This window comes from Chionomys nivalis, chromosome 7 (assembly GCF_950005125.1).
Source record: "Chionomys nivalis chromosome 7, mChiNiv1.1, whole genome shotgun sequence".
Lineage (NCBI taxonomy): Eukaryota > Metazoa > Chordata > Mammalia > Rodentia > Cricetidae > Chionomys > Chionomys nivalis.
Genome location: NC_080092.1, coordinates 15345805 through 15366989, shown reverse-complemented (window position 1 = coordinate 15366989; position 21185 = coordinate 15345805). Strand labels below are relative to the sequence as shown.

At 51.5% G+C, this 21185-nt stretch overlaps 1 protein-coding gene across 2 annotated transcripts in view; it reads left to right on the top strand.

Annotated features, from left to right (window-relative positions):
- Ergic1 (endoplasmic reticulum-golgi intermediate compartment 1) overlaps positions 1-21185 on the top strand; it is a 105019-nt gene that overhangs the window by 53687 nt on the left and 30147 nt on the right. For both annotated transcript variants that reach the window (XM_057776413.1, XM_057776414.1), the window contains exons 2-4: positions 1195-1256; positions 6778-6850; positions 17612-17706. In XM_057776413.1, the coding sequence (XP_057632396.1) occupies positions 1195-1256; positions 6778-6850; positions 17612-17706 (230 nt within the window). The remainder of the gene's footprint in view (positions 1-1194; positions 1257-6777; positions 6851-17611; positions 17707-21185) is intronic.

Sequence of the window (21185 nt, the reverse complement as noted above, 5' to 3'; positions counted from 1 at the left end):
CTTGGTAGTTGAAGAAACTGAGGCCTCGGGAAGTAGTTACACTGTAAGAAAGAGCATCTACCAGGATTGAAACCAGAGAAATCCAGTTCTAGGGTCCCAACCAGGAGCAAGATGATGAGGATTAAATCTGTGTCCGTTTAATTCCAAGGCTCCACATTTCCCCATCACATCCCAGGACTTCCCTGGCCCGGGTGGTGTGCTCAGGAAAGAAAGACTAGGGAGGAAACCAGAGGCAGAGCCGGCCTTACCTCCAGCTGACCCTAACGCATCCTGTAGGTAGGAACTGACAGGGAAGACGAGGACAGTGGACCAGGATGGGGAGGTGGAGGAGGAAGAGGAAGGAATGAAAAGGTGTCTCAGAACAAGAAAGCAGTGTGTAGCGTAACTCCAAAGACGCAGAGCCCCCCGCTGGTCCCCTAGACCCAGATGTTTGGTTCAGTTACTAGGCCAGTGCTTACAACCTGTCAGTCCATGCTAGGGGACAAGACCTAACAAGGCCCTTTGTCCTCAGGAATACGTTACGTTCTGACAGAGGCAAGACCCATCAAGAAATGTGCACGAGTATAAATGTATGAGCAGCGAAAATTGTTCGTCATGAGCTTGGGTCGTGTCATAGAGACACGATGATGGGATACAGTGGAAGGATGCGTAGGTATGCTGGCTTGCTGGCTGGATTTATGTCAGCTTGACACAAGCTAGTCATCTGAGAGTAGAGAAAATGCTCCATCAGATCTGGCTACAGGCAAGCCTGCAGGGCGTTCTCTTAATTGATTGGTGCGGGAGGACCCAGCCCATTGTGAGTAGTACCATTCCTGGGTTCTATAAGGAAGCAGGCTGAGCGAGAGTAAGCAGCCCCCTCACCACCTCCATGGCCTCTGCATCAGATCCTGCCTCCAGGTTCCTCTCCTGTTTGAGTTCCTGTCCTGACTTCCTTTGACAGTGAACAGGAATGTGGAACTGTAAGCAGGAAAAAAACCCTTTCCTCCCCAGCTTGCTTTTTGTCTCATGGTGTTTCATCACAGAAGTGGAGACCCTAAGGTATCAGGACTCTCGCAAGGCCTCGCAGAGGAGGGTGGAAGGGGCTCTTTGGTAAGAGCTGTGGTTACTGACCTAGGTTGCATGCCACCGGCACCCCCAGCCTCGGCCTCTAGGCCTGTATGCTACACCTGTGTAATTCCTGTTTCTTCTCCACAGGTTTGACATCTACAGGAAGGTGCCCAAGGACCTCACACAGCCGACGTACACTGGTGCCATCAGTGAGTAACTGCCCTTCCCACCGGTACCCAGCCTTCTGCCTGCTCCCCAGATAGCCTTGCTTCTGCCCTGTGCAGAACTCTGGAGCAAGGAGGACAGAAGGAAGTCCTGTGGGATAGAAGGCATGCATCCCATGGGCCCTTTACCTCTTTCTACATAGCGTCTCTATCCTTGCTGTACAACCCACAAGGTCGAACCGTCAGCTGTGTCTAGAAGGATGCAAAAAAAATATCAGTGCTGGCTAAGGATCCCCAACCTCAAAATCCAAAAGGTTTTTTTTTTCCTTCTTACAATGCTAGAGATCGACCCTCTACCACTAAGCTTTGTCTCCTATGTCTAAAACTGGTTGTCTAAATCCAGAACTCTGAGCCCTGACATGCACTCTAAGTGGAAAGTCCACCCCTGGTCCTGTGTGATAGTGGCCCTGAAGATGTGCTGTATGGAGAAGTACACGTGAAACGTGAATCGCCTGTTCAGACTTGGGCCCCGTTCTCAAAATGGCAGCGATCCTAAACTCTTAAGTGTAGGGCCAGTGAGATGGCTCAGCAGGCGAAAGCATTGCTATACAAGCCTGCTGGCCTGAGTTAGAGCCTCAGAAGGCACGGGGAAGGAGAGAGAGGCACACCATCGTCATCGTCATCATCATCATCATCATCAAGCAATAATAGTAAAATAAATAAAAATTTTTAAAAAATAAGAACTGAAGGAAAAAAATCCAAGCAAGAAGATTGGAGGTGGGAGGGAGGCCTGCCTTTGAAATTATTTGAATTGTTAATCATTTTAGTCACTAAAAGAATTCACAAACTCGCTGACTTGGTTCAAATCAAAGGAGCCAGGGCATCTCAGACAAGTAGCCATTTGCAACACCAGGCAGGGAAGGTCGAATCTGAGCCTGGCAGTTGAGCCAGCAGGACAAGAGGACCCAAGGACCAAACCTGGAGCGTAAGGTAAATAGTGACGCTGTTGGTTTGGAACCCGGATTATTAGAGGAAAGACTTTTGAGCCTGTGATAAAGGAACTGGGGAGGGGAGACAAACTCCCTAAAGAGTTCTGGTAACCCCTGTGAATACTCCTTCCCTCTGCTCCTCGAGTGTGGGTTAGACTTAGCAGCTTACTGCCAAGGAAAAGAGAATAGAAATGTAAGGAGGTAGCTTTCCTGCAGGAAAACCTGGAGATGACAGCTCAGCCTTTGGAATAACCGTGATTGGTCACGTGGATGTACAGATGCCTGAGGGACGCAGAGAGACACCTTGCCACTAGGGGTCTTCCCGGTTAAGCTACAGCCTGCTGACTGACAAAACATCGCTGGAGGTCTGTCAGATACCCCGGCAGCGCACTGCCGGAGGGGCAAGGCCTTGAAAAGCTGAGGGAAGAGAAGGACTCGAGAAGTCAGTGCTTGGTAGGATCCAGGATCTGTTCCTGGAACAGAAGCAGCCTTCCTGGGAAGGCTGAAACCTAAATAAAGGCTGTGGTGGGGATAGGAGCATAGCAACAGCGCCAATTCCTCCTCGCTGACACAGTGTGACAAAGTGCTATGGTTTTGTCAGGTGTGAACAGGGGCAGCCGGGAGAGGCTGTGTGGGCACAGTCCTGGCTTTGCATCCATTACGGTTCCACAGAAAGCATCCCTATAAAATAGTACTCAGAGCAAACCAAAGTCACCGTTGAGTAAGAGGGAAGGAGCATTTTGGCTTCATGTCTCCGTCTCCGACGCTTAGAAAGGGGAAGTGACTCATTCAGAATATCACTGTTTACAGAAGGGACAGTCAGGATTAGGTCTTGGGTGGCCCCCACATGCCTGGTATGGGACAGAGAATCTCACAGCTGCCTCAGCCTTGTGGTGTGAACAGAGGTCAGGTGATCAGCCTGGAGTCCACTCTTGGGTAGATTGGTGGCCTTGGAGATCCCCACCACTCCAGCTAGCTCTCAGCCCTCCCTCTGCCTGGGTTCTCCAGGTGTGGAGAAGAGAGCACTGCCTGGGGTTCGCAGGCCTTCCTGTCAGCAACAGTCCACTTCATCCTATTTAGCATCCGTGTGTCCCTGGGCAAGTGGGTGGGGCACATGTGCCCTCATTCAGTATGGGAGTGACTCCTGGCAGCCCACTACTCACCTATGAGTGTGTGGCCCAAGAAGCCAAGCAGTTGGGTGCTTCCCCCAGGAGGAAATAGACTTGTTCAGACTGTGAGAAACGAGGCTCCTGCCCCCTCCCTGCCTCCTGCCCCGTCCCTGCCACCACACACAGCCCAGCCTCTCCAGTCTTGCCTTATCTAACCTGTTGAGCAATGTGTACTCTTAAAAGCCCAGGATGTACCTGCACCACTCTCCTGCACACTAGGGACAGCTGTGCAAACTATCCCCCCCCCCCATCTCTGTTGCTGAACACTGGACACATCCGTCCCAACTCCATCAACAGCTCTGCCTTCTATCCAGTTGGCTCCTGTGTGACCTGTGACCCTGAGGGTGGCCAGCCTGATTACAGCCTATTGTCTTTGACTCTTCTGTGGCCATCGCTGTGAAGTAGTTCTCCAGGGTGAAGGAGCCCTGAGTCAAGGGGATGTACATTTTCAACTGTTTAGAAGTTCTGCCTGGAAGCCCTCAGGAACACGGTCTGATGAGCATTTCATCACACAAGGGGAAGGTCTGAGACATGGGAAGCCAGCCCTTAGCTACCATTTAGTGCACAAATATTTATTAAGCTGGACCTAGGGCCAGGCCCTGTGCCAAGTGCTGGGACAGTGCTGATGAATGGGCTTTGGTCTTTGTCCTTGAGGCTCGCAGGGCAGCTCAGGCATGCGCCATTGCCTTACGCTGTGGGGCGACTGCTATTAATAGCTGAAGGAGACGGTGAAATTCTGGGCTTGAACGTCAGCCTTTGGATTTTGTCTTCTCCCTTACCCGGCTATGTGACCTTGGACAGACTCCTTGACTTTCTCGCAGGCTGTAAGGTCTCAGGTCTTGCCCCCTTCAACTTGGCAGCACCCAGCTTCCTACTAGCAAGCATCTCCTGGGGTTACATTCCAACTGCCCAGGGCCTGAGTCAGTTTTAGAAGTCTGGAGTCAGAGAGCCTCCAAGCCTTGCCCAAACATGGGTTGAAAATCTTCATCCAGCCTTTGAGGTCTGAAGGCCTTGGTTGGAATACTTGCTACCTGCTTTCACGGTTTCTCACCGTGCCTCCTCTGAGCCCACACCGGACTAGGCACCGAGGCTACAGCGGTACCAAGACCTCACCTCCAGTTCCCCAGTCTGAGACAGGAGTCAAGAGCACTTACACAGTAAAGGACGTGTGGGACAGGTCCTTGGACTCAGCTGAGCTATCCCGTCTACCTGCTAGGTTAACCAGGCTTTGGGCCAAGCCTCGAGTAAGCACACAGGTCTCAGAGAAAGGCCTTCTCAGTCTCCTTCCCCCCACCACAATGCGTGTAATTAGGACTTCGGGGTGTATCTGCAGGCATGGAGTGGGGAGGGCAGCTAGAAAAGTCAGCAGTGACCCTCAGAAAACCTCCTTGTGTCGTCTACTGCAGCATCCCCGTGGCCAGTGTGGACAAAATGATGCCAAAATGTGGGCCCTGGGTGGCACCGGACAGAAAGGCGCAAGGGTCCAGCTGCAGGATGCTCTGCCTGCTGGCAGATTCTCCCCCAAGGGGCAGTAACCTCCATTGTAGGACTGAGAGACCAGGAGCCACGTGGACGTGGGTCAGGATGTGGGTCAGTAGCTGAGCCACCCCGGGGGTGTTTATTCCGTAGCTGGAAAGGATATTTGAACTTAATCTCCATGCTATGAACAGGACAAAACAAGGCCGCTGTCTGAGCTGAGGCTGTTCACAGCTTGCTGAGGGTGTGAGGCATGGCTGAGAAGGGTGTCTGTCAACTGCCATCGGTGTAGAGTGAATGGGGGTTCAGAGTACGTATATCTGCATATATGTATATAGATATGTGCTTTTTGTTGTGTTTATGACTGTCCTGGCTAGCCTGGAACTTGCTGTGAAGTCTGGGCTAGCCTTGAAATCTGGACAGTCCTCCTCATCTGAGTTCTTCTCCTAAATGCTGGGCTTGTAGGTGTGGACCACCAGGCCTGCCAACATTGTGTGTGTGCATGTGTGGTGTGTGTGTACTACACAGTATGTATAATATATCCTGTAATTTATTAATATGTGATGTTTATGTATATTAATATTTTCATGTGCCTATTGCCCATTTGGATCTTTTTCTTGTTGATAATATGTACATATTCTCTATTTTACCCCAAAGTAAAGCCTTTAAATACCGTGTCTATATAGCTCCTTCAAAGTGGGTCAGAAGTTATGAGAATTCCAGTCCCCATCTCTATGTGGCTAGACTCATCAGGCAGTTTGGGGATGTTCCTTCTTTCCCTTACAGCCCAGATTCTCGGGAGTCTTTCTAGGTGCCTCGACCATAGAGGATACGGGTCCCAGTCCCTTCTCGCTCAGCCTGCATTTTTACAGCAGAGCCCCCGTTAGGCTGGTGCCATGGTGTCATGGTGGAGTGGTTAGTTAATGCTACCATGGGCATGTAGCAAGCTCAACAATGCTTGTCTTTCCTGGACAGATAGGAAGTTAGGTAGGTGGCAGACAGATGGACATGGATGGAGACGCTTCTCTACTGTTACATACAGGCTGTGTCCCAGGAATTCTGCTGTCAGTTCAAAATAGTGCAAACAGAGATGGTCAGTTCCAGTCTGTGGCATAACTCCCCTCAGCCTGGCACAGCTTCTTTGGTGTGTGAGCTGTCCCTCTGGGGACTGCAGGTTGGCCAGGAGCCATGACCCACTGTCACCGGCCAGCATCAGGACAGGGCTCTGCATATCACTAACCTGGAAAGAGCCCAAACCACCATACGGCTTCTGCTGAATGATTCTGCTCTCACCCTATTGTAACGTTGAAGAAAATCCCAAGGTGGGCACTGGCTGTAGACGGAGGGACAGATCAGTAGCAGAATATGCCTCAGTTTTTGATTTACTGATATGGGAGAGAACTCTGTCTCGGACCTAGTATAGAATGGGGGCCATGTGCTTTACAGAAGCCAGAAATCTAGATGGTCACATGGTATCTCCCGATGTTCATTGTGGACTTGCGATTGTAATGTGCGTGGCACTCAAGACAGAGCCCTTTGTGGTCCTCCATCCAGCACGCGGGCCTCTTCCAGGCCAACCTCCGCATCAAAGAGGTCTTGAGGACTCGAGCAGGTGCTGCTGCCTGTGTGAAGAGGCTCACCCTTACCACAGAATCAGGCCAATGGTGCCTTTCTGGGGGCTCACACTAAGGCCATGAGTAAAAGGAGGGATACAGTGAAAGGCGGTACACAGTGACGTCATGAGTAAAAGGGAGGCCACACTGAGGTCATCAGTGAGCAGGGGCATTGACAGTCTCTGGGAAGGTACCCTACCCTGTGTGTATGCTGGGGCCTCTAACTTTCCTCCAGGATAGCAGAGGGGCAGGGAGGGCTGGCCGCCTATCCGGAGCATCCTGTACCCGTAACGCTGACTCCATGTTTCTTTTTCCACAGTCTCCATTTGCTGCTGCCTGTTCATCCTCTTCCTCTTCCTGTCGGAGCTCACGGGATTCATCACGACAGAAGTGTAAGTCATTTTCCCTTGGGGCAACTGGCTTTCTGGGGTACAGATGAGGAGAGGGGGGAGTTTGGGAAGGGATGGAAGCCTTGCAGCTGACTTACTTCTATATCCAAGTATGTGACATCATAAAAGGGTTTTGAAATTGGAACAAAATTTCACGTTGTCAGAGTCCTTTGCCTTCCTTTGGTCCCGGGGTCCGCAGGTCCACACACATTAATCATTGCTGGCCCCAACTTATCCAGTGGGTTTTCCATGAGTCCTTTGATGTAGCTGTAAGTGCTCAGAGGCCCAGGGAGCTTCCTCACAGTGGGTGGGGTGCCCTGCTCAGTTCTCAGGCCCACACTCAGGGCAGTAAGCATGGGTTTCCTGGTGGCTGACACCACAGTTGTCCATCCCTGATTACAGAGTTCGCTGTCCCCCACAGCCTGGCAGCTCCTGCCTTGGGCCCCTGCCTCGGGCTCCCCAGCCTCTTCGTTACTGTGTTTACGTTTTGCGGAATTGTCTTGGGGCTGGGCCCTGGCATCCCCTTCTCCTGCCCAGCCTTGGAATTTTCTTTTTCTACTCAGGGAATGTCTTGGTTTTCTTTGCTTCCTTCTCAGCCACAGACAATAGGAATCTAAAAAAAAGATGTCATGGCTTCAGCTGGCTGTTGCTGTCTTTGTTCCCAAATGGCCCCCATCTTAGGAGAGAAACTGAGGCTGTGAGTTATAGAGGTGCTTGCCCACAGTGGCAGAGTTAGGTGACTCCTGAGCCCTGAGAAGCTGGCCCCAGCTTTCCTTAGCCCACGTCTGGAGGTAGCCTTCCACCTGCCCCCTGTGTGGGAACATCTGCCTCCCTGTCACTCTGACCCTGTTCTTAACCTGGGGGAAAGAGCACCAGATAAGACATTAGGAGGCACAGAAGCAGGATACGGCTTTGCTGTGTGACTCTGGGAAGGTTACTGAGCCTCTCTGAGTCAAATGTGTGCGAACAGATCAAATTCAAACTTCACTTTGATGGAAGCAGGGAGGACAGGAGACCCTGAAACACACTGGCTGTGTGCCAGGCAGGCATCTGTTGGCCTCTGAGGCTGTGCTCTCCTCTGGGATGGAGGCCACTCTACAGGCAGCTGTGTTCTGAGTAGGTGACAACAGTGCACCTGTGACAGCAGTGAGGTGCAGTGCGCAGGCAGGTGGCTCCAGTGTTATAGAAGCAGTGCACCTGTGACAGCAGTGAGGTGCAGTGCGCAGGCAGGTGGCTCCAGTGTTGTGGACAGCAGTGCACCTGTGACAGCAGTGAGGTGCAGTGCGCAGGCAGGTGGCTCCAGTGTTATAGAAGCAGTGCACCTGTGACAGCAGTGAGGTGCAGTGCGCAGGCAGGTGGCTCCAGTGTTGTGGACAGCAGTGCACCTGTGACAGCAGTGAGGTGCAGTGCGCAGGCAGGTGGCTCCAGTGTTATAGAAGCAGTGTACCTGTGACAGCAGTGAGGTGCAGTGCGCAGGCAGGTGGCTCCAGTGTTATAGAAGCAGTGCACCTGTGACAGCAGTGAGGTGCAGTGCGCAGGCAGGTGGCTCCAGTGTTGTGGACAGCAGTGCACCTGTGACAGCAGTGAGGTGCAGTGCGCAGGCAGGTGGCTCCAGTGTTATAGAAGCAGTGCACCTGTGACAGCAGTGAGGTGCAGTGCGCAGGCAGGTGGCTCCAGTGTTGTGGACAGCAGTGCACCTGTGACAGCAGTGAGGTGCAGTGCGCAGGCAGGTGGCTCCAGTGTTATAGAAGCAGTGTACCTGTGACAGCAGTGAGGTGCAGTGCGCAGGCAGGTGGCTCCAGTGTTATAGAAGCAGTGCACCTGTGACAGCAGTGAGGTGCAGTGCGCAGGCAGGTGGCTCCAGTGTTGTGGACAGCAGTGCACCTGTGACAGCAGTGAGGTGCAGTGTGCAGGCAGGTGGCTCCAGTGTTATAGAAGCAGTGCACCTGTGACAGCAGTGAGGTGCAGTGCGCAGGCAGGTGGCTCCAGTGTTGTGGACAGCAGTGCACCTGTGACAGCAGTGAGGTGCAGTGCGCAGGCAGGTGGCCTCAGGGTTGGGGACAGCAGTGATCAGGCCCTGAGGCAGGAATGGCTTGGGGTCTGTGAAGAATGGAGCGGCTGGCATAACTGTAGCAAAGTGAGCAAGCAGTTGCGTAAAGGCCAGGGTGGGTCGAACCACAGCCCTGGAATTGCTTAGTTAGCAGTGTTTCTGCTTGACTGTGAGCTCCTAAAGCACACTCATGCTACTGAGCGTCCACGCCTGCTGGCTAGAGACACAGCAGAACAACTAGACTGTAGTTGTTCCCTCAGTGTACTGGACATGTGCCTCTGGGACCCTCACCACAGAAGCCCAATGTCTCAGTCCCTCCTGCACAATTTACATAAAATCTGCATGTCATGAGCATAAAACTACCTGTAATCCTCATGTGTATATATTTTTTCTTTCTTTAAGATTTATTTTTATTTTGTGTGTATGAGTGTTTGCATGTGTGTCTGTGCACTATGTGTGCGCATGGTGCCCTCAGGGGTTAGAAGAGGGCATCAGATCTCATGGAAGCAGGGGACAGGGGGCTGTGGGCCACCATGGGATGCTGGGAACTGAACCTGGGTCCTCTGCTAGACCAGCCAGTGCTCTTAACGAACGGAGCCATCTCTCCAGCCCCTTGCTTTTGTTTTTGATTTGTTTTATTGTTTCCTGACATGAGGGTCTTACAAGGTCTTACTGTGTAGCCCAAGGAGTCCTCCTGGGTTCTGGAATCACAATTATACGCCACCATGCCTAGCCCTCCTGCTGACTTTAAACTGTCTTCAAGTTACTTGAATATATCATACAATATAAATGCTGCAAACCATTGCTTAACGTAAGTGAGTTGTGGGAAGGGCTCTGAGGAAACAATGGTTCAGGGTGGAGCTAGTTAGTGAGGGGTGTGGCGGGGGTGTGGCGGGGGTAGGGCAGATAGATGGACTGGACCTGGTGTTTTCTGAAGACCGAACAAGATGGCCTGGCTAAAGGGTACTTAACCCTGGGCCTATGGACTTTCCCATCAGTCAGACCCTGCCTCTTGGTGTGTTTGTGTACCCTGTAACACCCGAGGAAGCTTCAGTTAGCTCAGCCCAGCAAAGGCGTGCCTGTGGTGCTGAAATGTGGCCACATACAAATGGCTTTTAATGTCAGAGCTTAAGTCTGTGAAAGCTGAGTAGCAGGCTGGGCCGCTCAAGCAAGCCCCGACAGTGGACTTTGTCTACTGTTTACCTAGGGCAGGGCTGTCAGTGGCAGAGCACAGTGTGTTCCCTATGCCATCCCCTCCCTTGCTCAGGGACTTCCTCTTCCTGCCTCCTGGATGCTGTGGTCTCCAGGAGGAAGGAAGAGGGCTGTGAAGGCTTGAACCTGGCCCACTGGCTTCTCCCGGCTGCCTCCCTCCCTGACCTTCCTCACTGTGGTACCAACATGTCAGGGGTCCAGAGGCCTAAGACTTAACACGGCAGCCTAGAAATGATTGCATTGCCCACACCAGGCTCCTTTTTTTACAGAAGCAGTCTGGTCCAGGAAGCATAGTTGGGGAAAAATTGAAGACGATTTCATTCTCTTTTGGGGTGGCCACTGGTCCTGTCTGGTGGCTTTGTGATCATAGTAGGTCAGCAGCTCCCTCTGTGGAAATGAGGTCATCGCCGACTGGGTCAGCACTGCAGCCCTGGCCTGTGGTTCTCAGTGGCGTGAGATGCTCATTCTGCCCCTGCTGCATGAGAGGGAGGCAGGACTGTGTGGGTGCTCGGCTTCCGGCTTGGGCTTGGGCCACGCTGTTGACCAGAATGAAAACAGGTGTCCCATGGGATATTCAGAGGTTCAGTCTATACAGGGGTATACCCGCCTCTCAGAAAGTGGCTGTGGAATGTTCCAGTCCATGACTGCCAAGTTCCTAAAGACTTTAATAGTTACCCACCTGGTAGGTAAGTTTATGGTAATAAAGTGTAGCTGCTCAGTCCCTCCACTCATTGTTTTTAACATAATATACCTGATGGTACTTTCTAGGTATTGTAAGTGGCCAAATGCTAGCTTATATGCCCAGGTTAGCATCTTACAATGATTGCCTTAAAATTTGTCACAAGACCCCTTGAAGTTTCTGGGGGAAACTAAGGCACCAAAAGGCTAAAAATCCAAAAGGTTAGTAAAAGGGGGTGAGGGCAGGGGATGCAGAATCTAAGTCCTGTAGACATCCACAGCCAGGGCACCCCACCCCATAATCCCACCCATCTCTGCACGCTATGTTTTAGAGCCTCAAGTATATGAAAGCCATGGCTTTTTGGCCAGAATTATTGAAGGTTAGGGCCAGATGCATCAGTGGGCAGAAGGACATGCTTATGCAAACATCACAACCTGAGTTGGGTTCCTACTCCACTCAACAGACTTGTCCCCTGACCTCCATGTGTGTGCCCCACACATCATACACAACCACAATAACAATAATAAATTAATATTAAATTGAAAACCTGTTGACTAAACCGGACAGTGATGGTGCATGTCTTTAATCCCAGCACTTGGGAGGCAGAGATCTCTGTGAGTTTGAGGCTTGCTTGCTATACAAAGCTACAGAGAAACCCTGTCTCAAAAGATTAAAAAAGGAAGGAAGGAAGGAAGGAAGGAAGGAAGGAAGGAAGGAAGGAAGGGAAGAAAGAAAGGGAAACCTCTTGATTGGAAGACTCAAGGCTTCCCTATAGATTTAGGTAGCAAGCTGGAAAAGACCACCCAGGAAGTAGGAGCTTGGAGGTTACCTTGAACAGGGGTTCTAACATGCCCCTAAACCAGGCCAACATTGGAGAGACTAGGAGCTTAGCCAGGGGGAAGAGTGGGTGGCTCCCTCCTGCCCAACACCCCTGAACTGAGTCTTGATTGTGGCCAGGACTGGTGGAATTAAAATGTCACATCGTAGAGCATCCAGGACTCGTCCTTAGCAATGGGAGACTTGAAGGCTCCTGGGCACAGAGTGACAGATCCATTGTTTGGAAAGATCACCCCTGAAAAGTGGGTTTGGGGAGAGAGACCATGAGCGGCAGGCTCTGGTAAGGAGTAGGATGATTCCCAAGAGGAAGAGAAGGGCGTTGCTGGGCAGCCAGCTGGGGGGGAGGGGGCATCCTTCTGGTAGGCAGTCATTTTGTCTGCACTACAGAAATCGGGATTTAAAAGCCAAGGTTCTGAGGCTTCCTGGTCAACCTACCCCGCTCCCCCTTCTGCGGCCTCCCCACTGCATGGAAGTTTCCATTTGATCAGATCGTTAGACACGGAGGCCAGCAACCTTGGGCAGGAATCCCAACTATTCAAGTGCTCTTCTAAAAGCAAATAAAATTGTTTCCATGGAAATCATCAGACTCACGCCTCAGCCTAGACTCTCAAGGCCTTCGCCTGCATTCCACCTACATCCCCTCCCATCCCCCAAATACCTCCCAACCCTTTCATCCTCGCTCCCTACAAGGCGAATTCTCACCCACCTCCTCCCCATGCGCTCAGGCCATACAGTGCTATGCCGGCTGGTGACCCCCACCTGGAATGTGCCCCCACTCCTGCACCAGCACACACCCTTCACCTTCCTGGGACTCCTGAGAACCTACCTACACCCACACTCTCCTGTGCACCCCCCCAAGTTTGTTTCACTCCACAGAACTCGCTCAGGAGTCCTCATTCTGGTGGGGGAGTTCAGACGCTATTGCTTACTCCAATATGAGAGGTGGAGGTAATAGAGAGAGGTCTGAAGAGCAGAAAACCTTCGCTATACAAAGCTACAGAGAAACCCCGGGGGGGGGGGGGGGGAGGTGCCCTGCTTTCCAGGGACTCCGACCTCTCCGGACAGTGTAACCCAGTGGCAAACGCAGGACACTGAGTCCCTTGGTAGCATCCTCCTCTGCCTCCTGCAGGCTGTGCGATCTCAGTCAGCCATTTGTGCTCCTTACTGAAGACAGGGTAATCCTGTCCAGCACTGACTTGCTGTTTACAGGAGACGCCACCTACAAATTCCCGGTGTTGACCCCGGCACGGCCTGGGGCTCAGAGCTGGAGCATCTTCCGGCTTTTTGTGCGGCAGAGTACACTAGGCAGGGCTGTGCTATCCTTCTTATATGCTTTGTGCATTCGGCCTTCACCCCCACACTTTGCAATGGAGGCGATCAGTGTCCCCGTTATTTCAGCTCATAAAATGTTGATATTCATGATAAAGGTAACAGCTAGAGACTGAGCATTTGGTCTGTAGTAAGACTGTGCTCGGCACTCGTCTTGTTCTCATTGGCCATCGTAGCAGCCCCATTATTGATATATCAGAATCATTGAGGGCTGCTGGGACCACAGAGAGTGTGGAATTCTTATGTCATGTGCTCCTCCTCGTTTACTTTAGATCCCCCAAGGTGATTTATGTTACCCCACAGTGCATGCTGTGCATATGGTTGTATCTCCATATTATTTAAGGAGCAAGGAAGGAAGTCATGTGCGTCCCATATAGACTCATATAGTTTCTGTTTCTGAGGGGTTTTTTTTGGGAGGGAGTGGGTTCTTCAACTGGTTGAACCCAAAGATAGAAACCCCATAGAAAATGGAAGATCAATTGTTGTGAAAGCCCCATTTTATTTCTAGGGAAACTGAGGCTGTTGAAGACAAAGTTCATTGTCCAAGGTCAGTCAACCAGGAGGTACTGCAGCCAGGAGGTCAACCTTGGCAGCTTGGGCACTCCTTGGCATTGTGTTTTCTCTGCCAAGCAGAGCCTGTGGTCAGCCCTAGAGAGAAAATGAGACACATCCTTGTTCCCCTCCCCAGCCCACCCCCACGCCTGAAGCTTCAGCCTGCCCTCCGGTAGCCCTGAGAGCTGTTGCAAATTCTTGTTTGTTTCCTTTCTCCTTCTCTTCCTTTCTTCCACCTCCTTCCCTCGTTGGTTTCCTCTTATTGAACCATGTGTTACTTATAGCACAAATCCAAAAGTGGGGGCAGGGAATCTCACCCTCGTAGGCATCGTCTTAGTTGAGCCATGATAGATTTCTGCCATCTAGAAGGTTCTTTTGCACCTGCCCCCCCCCCCAACACCATTCTTCAGACTTCTGTTGTCATAGATTAAGTTCCTTATTTTAAACTTCACCAGGGACTTACTCAGTTACTGTGATGAGGAAATTGAGGCTTGGAGAAGTGAAGCCCCCTGTCCCGGGTCTCTCAGCTTTCTAAAGTGACAGAGGCCTGAAGATAGCCCACAGACCTTCTCTTGTCCTGAACTGGTTGTGGGGTGTTGGGCCAGTTAGAGTCCCTAAACCATAGTGTACCCACAGAAGGTTTCTTCTCTTTGAGGCGAGCTGATTTGTAGAGCCTGGCAGCTTTGGCAGCCCTGCACGGGCGGCTGTGCGTGAGGTTGCACCTGGGGTGGCAGGAAACCAGCTGGCCTGGAACATTTGCCTTGGACACAGAAGGCAGCCTTGCTGACCTCATCAGTAGGCGGTGCAAGCGACTGAACCATATACATACTACAGTTAGGGGAAGCGGCCGGCTCTGGCCTTACATAACCACCAGCCCAGATTGCCACAGGCCATGCATTTATCCTCCCCTCAGGCACCTCAGCCCCTGCATGGCCCTTCAGCCCTGGCAGCTGACCACTCCAGTTCTCCTGGCTAGGAGACAGGGATCCCTGTCTGGGAGAAGCCTCCCCAGGGGCAATGAGATCACCTGAGCCACACCTGGGATTTGCCTCACTCCGCTGAGGTCATCTCCCAGGATTGCCAGGGAATGACCTCACCCCATAATCCCTCAGCGATGCGCAGAGGTCTAGGTCTTACCAGGTGGGAAAGGCGAGCGCTCCTGGAGGTGTCTCGCTGGGAAGGAACGCCCATGCCCTGGCCGCTGTACAGTTAATCACACAGTAGTGTTCTTACTAGACTGATTGCTAGTCCTTTGGAATTGAGGCCGTGGTAGAAACAGGTGCAGAAGAGTCGGGAAGGAACACAGCGGGCAGAAATGGATCCTCCTCTGACTGAATCTCACAGGGTCTCTTCATTCCTTGCCCACTGGTTCTGCACGATCCTAGCCAGAACCTTGAGCACTACCTGGATAAGCCTCCAAGTCACTGCCCACATCCCGTGCCCTGTCCTTGATCCTAGAGACTGAGAAGAAGAAGAGGAAGCTGGGTAGCCCTGGAAAACTTGGGGTTTGGGCGTGAGGCAGACTTCAGCTGAGATTCCGGCTCAGTTGTTCTGCTGTGTGTTTTTGGGCTGAACCGTGCCTTCTCTGAGCCCCGGTTCCCTGGTTTTAAAGTGGGAATGAGGACTTTGCAGGGAGCAGAGAGGATGGCATGGATGCACCCTTTGGCTTCCTTCATTAGGGGATACCCCTCTTCTCTTCTGCCCAGCAAAATGATCTGGGTGTTCAGTGGCTGTGGCTGTGTCCCTGAGCCACCGTTCTTGTTAGTTAAGCGCTGCCTGTATCACATTCGATGAGGTCTTAGTAAAAACAAAATTCATGTGCTGTGCCTGGTCTGTTCTTCCCTAACAAGATGGGAGTCCTCTTCTAGTACAACCTGACCCAAGGGATCTAACTGTGTGGGTTATTTCAAATGTTTGTTTTATGGCTTTTTTAAAAAAGAATTTTTATCATTTTTTGTGTATGTGTGTGTGCATGTGTGTGTGTATGTGTGTGTATGCATGTGTGTGCACGTGCATGCATGCATATGGGTATGTGTATGTGAGTGCAGGTGCTTATAGAGGTCAGAAGAGGGCATTAGCTCCCTCTTGTGAGCTGGCATTGTGAACTGCCTAACATGGTTGCTGGGAACCAAACTTGGGTCCCTGGAACCCTAAGTGCTGTTAACCATTAAGCCACCTCTTCGTCTCTATTTTAATTGCCATAATGGGCTATGAGGTGACATTTTAATAAATTGCCGAATGATCAGTTCATCTAGTTAGTACACCCATTACCTTAATCATTTATGCTTTTGTTGTTTTTGCTGTTATTTTTTGTTTGTTTGTTTTTCGAGATGGGGTTTCTCTGTGTAGTAGTGTTGGCTGTCCTGAAACTCTGTAGACCAGACTGGTCTCAAACTCACTGAGATCCGCCTGCCTCTGCCTCCCTCCCGAGTGCTGGGATTAAAGGCGTGCGCCACCACTGCCTGCTAACATTTATGTTTTTGTGAGAGAACACTTCAAAATCTTCTCTTGCCAGGAGGTGGTGGTGCACACCTTTCATCCCAGCACTAGAGGGGCAAGGTGGGCCGCTGGGCTACACAGAGGAACCCTGTCTCGAAAAAAACAAAGCCAACCCCTCAATGTGTTGTTACTGCAGTCACCAAGCCTGTGCAGTAGGACAGCAGGACTCCTGTTGTCTGTGACTTCCCATCTATGGACCAGCATCCCTGGTCCCCACCCATGACTGTAACGCAGCCCACCCCACCTTCTCCCGCACTGCTCAGTTGAGCAGTCTTGGAGGCCAGGCCTAACGATGGGGTTCCTCCTTCCCATGGGGAGTTAGCTGGGCAGCTGGCCTCTAGACACAGCCATCTCCCTCCTTACGCTTCTGCTGCGCGCTCAAGGGCCCCTGACTTAACGGGTAGAGGAGGAACTGGAACCATTCATTCACAAGCCTCCCTTGGCCCATCCCCCGGGTGTGTCCACCAGCACACCTGCCTGCTCCCAGCAGCCAGGGTTTCTGGACCACGGTGGCCTACTCTCTGGTCTCCTTAGTACATGGTGGCTCCTCCAGGCCTTGAACCTGCTGAGGCACAAGCCTGACCACGTGGCTGTGCTCAGTGTCAAGTTAGCTGCCTGGGCCGTGTCCCGTCGCCACGCCTGGGCTCTCCCACTGCATGTGTCGTGACCCTCTTTCGGTCCGTCTGTCAGCCCAGTCCCTCTCTGTCTCAGGCCTTAGCACAGGCTGTGGGGCCTCCTTCCCCCTGCTGAGACCATGCCTCCTCCTCCTCTTAGAGACCTGCAAGTGTCCTTGTGTCACTTATCTAGGAGGTAAGCGAGGTCTAGTTCTGCCAGTGAGCATGATGAACGCAGAGACTATATGTCTTCACGGGCAGTAGATGTCCTCCAAACTGTTAAGTACATGTGTGTTGCTGCTGTCGCTAGCCGCAAGGCGGTGTGGCTGTCAGGGGCCACCTGCCCTGTAACTCTGGCAATGGTTACGATGCCACAGCGAACATGACAGTTGTGGTCGCGTGAAGGATCTTGAGATGGGAACAACTTGGTTAGCCAGCCGGGCCGGATGGAACCCCAGGGGTCCTGTATGAGGGTGGAAGAGGTGGAGAGGAGAGGAGGAAGCACTCTGTAAGGATGTGGTGAGCTTTGCCCAAGCCTCTGGCTTCGTGACACTTGATGACAGTGCCCCCCCAAGAGCATGACTGCCCCCCAAGAGCAGGCACTGTGTACCGTTAGTGCCAGGCCCTGAGCCATAGCGAGGCTCTGTTTCTCACTCTGTGGTTCAGCCACCCCATCGGGAAGGAGTGTTGTCCCCACTCGACAGATGGGTTTCTAGAGGGGCTTGTGGGAAGCGCTGGAGCCGGGATCTGAACTTGAATCTGGACAGATGTAGATGTTCTTACAAGACCCCTCCTTCTTCCTGGTAAAGCTGTGTTGGAGGGTGGATTTGAACCTCCTGGGGCCTGGACACACGCATGCTGCTGTACCCACGTGGGTATCTGGACCATTGAGTACTGGCCACCAAGTGAGGTGGCTCCTGGCTGTCCAGCCCCTATGGGCAGGATTAATGTTTCCATCTCAGTCCGGGCTTCTGTACTTGTCTGTCCCTCAGGGTGAATGAGCTCTACGTCGATGACCCAGACAAGGACAGCGGAGGCAAAATTGACGTCAGTCTCAACATCAGTTTACCCAATTTGCACTGTGAATGTGAGTATTACAAATAGCCTTCTGTTTCAGCTAGCCACCCAGGTGATCTGTGTGCAGACACGGTGAGCCATCTGGGCCGCGCTAAGTGCATGCCACCAGCTGCAGCTCACACGTGGACTATGACAGCCCCCACTGTTTTATTTATTTATTTACTTATTTACTTATTTATTTGAGCTGAATATAATTACGTTCCTGGAGGTTTTCTGGAACCAAAGACATCTCACGCACCTCTGTAGAGCAGCTACATTGGTGCTGGTGGCACAGGATGGGGAAGTCTCCCTGGTTTGTTAAGCCTAAGATCTTATGTGGCTTATGGAGAGGAGGAAGCCATAAGGGAGAAAGGGATGGGACCAGCCCAGCCAAGGGGATGAGGTAAGATGTGTGTGCAGCTGAGGTGCGGTCGGCCAGAGGCTGGCATCCTGCATGAGACCATAGCTGCCCCAACTGTTAGCAATGGAGCAGGGCTGTTATTATCCCTACCGGTGGCTGACGGCCACAAGATGGTTCCTGCGGAAGTTACATGGCCGCCTGAGCAGTTAAGGTGAGATGCCAGTTGACCCCAAGCTCCAGGCTGCACAGCTCACAGCTGCAGAAGCCGGTGGGACGCCGTCAGTGAGGGTTTCCTGGCATCTCCCCTCTTAACTTCAGGCCTCTTCTGTTTGATGTTTTAATCAAGACGAAGTCATTTCTATAAAACACAACACAATGAAATTCAGGCCTCTTCTGTTTGCTGTTTTAATCAAGACAAAGTCGTTTCTATAAAACACAACACAATGAAAGCCTGGTTTGGAGGTAGACCCCATCTTCTTTACCAGACGAACCTTGGCTGTGATCATCTCAGTTTCCCCTTTAGCACGAGAGGTTCACGTGAGATGGTACCTAGCCATACTGCTGGTGGGCTGTCTTCTCCACAGTGATGCATTTAGCCATCCCTCAGCCCCACCAGGTCCTAGCCTTCTCAGCCTCTCCCCAATCCTCCCTTCCGATCACAGGACATGGTCAGGAGCATAGCCCGCAAGGACAGAACATTGGGTGGGCCCAGACGGAGACAGGGAGACATTCAGCTCTGTTCCTGCTTTTGGTGAGAGTGACATCACAGCTTTGAGCCCACATTGGGCCCAGGGCCAGGGGACCTGTTGAAATAGGTCACTTTTATTTATTTTTATGCTTTCATTTTTTTTCTTCTCTCTTCTTAGAAAAATAATTTATCTGGCAGCCTCTCCTTTAGGGGCTGGCTGTATCCATGAAGCAAGGAAATTCTTAGTCAGGGCAGAGGACTAGACCGGCAGAGCAAGGACTGGGGGGATGTAACTCTAGGCTCAGTCCCAGATCCAGACAGTGTGACTTCGGACAGGACAGGCGTCCCTGGCTGCTGCCCGTGCCAGTCTTTGTGATCTGCCCCCCATCGGTCCTGCCAGCTCTGCAGGGCTATGACTTGAACCCCCCAGAGTCCAGCACAATGGCTTTTCTTTCAAAGACCTTCAGGGAGGGGTGCAGCTCAGTGGTTTGCCCAGCGTACTTGGGACCCTGGGTTCTGGTACCGCTCACACACACAAAAAGACTCTGTTATACACAAAAGCGCATGTTCATCTTGGTATCATTGGAAAACCCAGAGAAGCAGAGGAAATCACCCATAATTCCACCACCCGATGACAGGGTCTGTGGACATTCTGACATCATTCTGTCCCGCTGGCTTTCCTTCTGTGCATTTCAAACATGGCTGAGGCCATACCACAGGTGTCCTCTCATATCCTGCTTTCAAAAACAATGTTCTTCGTCTGGGGCAGAGGGGGTTAGAGCACTTGCCTGGCACGTGAGGGCTCCATTCCCAGCACTGTAAATGTGTCATGACAGTGTCGCTACTGTTTATTATGCAGCTGATACAGGTCCACCTTCAAAACACAGAACTGTAGCTTAGTGGTAGAGCACTTACTTAGCATAAGGTAGAATTTTGGCACAGAGGGAGATATAGCTACGTTCTTAGAAATCTGAAAGTACCCATTCGGTGTTTCTTTTTGCTGCCCCAAGTATGTCATTGTCCCCTAAGCAGCCTGTGATGACAGTGGAGGACTCTTTTCCCTCTTAGTGTGTGTATCTATGAACACAGCCACTCTGTGTGTGCAGTTCCACATCCATAGATTCGACAGCCACAGGACGAAAGCTTTCAGAGAAGAAATACATTGCATCTGCCCTAAAACGTACAGACCTTTTTCCTTGTTGTTATTTCCTAAACAGTGTGACACAGGAAGTCACTGTGTCATATTGTAAAATGCCAGAGACCACAGCATATGAAGAGAAAGGTGTATAGGGACCGGGTGTTGCATGTGTCAGTCTGTGATTGGCTGGAGCATTGTCATATAGTGTGTTGAGAACATGTAGTGGGCAGATCTGTTCCCCTCAAGTCAGAGAAGCAAACAAGAAAAGGCAAAGGGCAGTGACTTCACTGTCCCCTTCAGGGGTACAGCCTAGTAACAGTAAGGACATCCCACTAGGTTAAAGGTTTACCACCTTCTGAAACACCAGAGGCTAAAGTCCACGCCTCCATCATATGGGCCTTGAGAAGAACTGGTCCAAAGGATGGCAGCTACTTTCATGGCATTCGCATTGCACTGGGCTGTGTGAGTAACCCAGAGGATGCCATACCAGGAATGCAAACACCACTCCATTTTACAGGGGGAATTTAAGCATCCCAAGACTTGAGTACCAGGGTATTGTATCCTGTTGACTTTCTGTTTTCTTCTCAGATAGCTAGAACTCTAGATGTTGTAGAACTTTTATGAAATTCACACACACACACACACAGAGAGAGAGAGAGAGAGAGAGATGCTTTTCTCAAGATTCTTATACTATTAGTGAAATAATAACCAGCGATTTTACCACCAAGGCCTGTTCTGAATCAGAGCTATGTTCTGGCCAACTGCCTGGGGACAGGCTCAGAGCAAGACTCTGTTGCTTCTCAGTTGTGAGCTCTTTGTGCCTCAGTTTCCCTTGATGTTGGCTGGACAGTTATAACATCATCTTCCGCACAGTTATGTTCAGGTTCTGCATTCTTGTGTAAAACTCTTCAGCAGCGTGCCCAGCTTAGCAGGTGCTGTTGTGAGTCTCCCAGTCTCCAGAGCAAGCCTGTGATAACTGAGTCACAGGAAGCTTAGGTAGCCTGCCTTCCGGGGACCCAGGGTCAGCCTCTCTGCACATGCCAGTTAGTGCATTCTCTACCTGCTGCTTCCCATCACAGAGCAGACCTGACCCATCAGCCACCATCATTTTGACAGGCACTTGGGTGGCTTCTAATTGTCACAGTTTCCACCAAGACTGGCCAGAGTGGCCTCTTGCACATGTCCAAGCACGAGTGTCTCTGCAAGCTGGCTTCAAGTGGAACTGTTGAGTCAGGCAGGGATTGCTTGCGTTTCTTTAGCTTTCTCCATGACAGACCAGTGGCATCATCTCTGATGGCCATGTCACGTGCCCTTCCACACTGG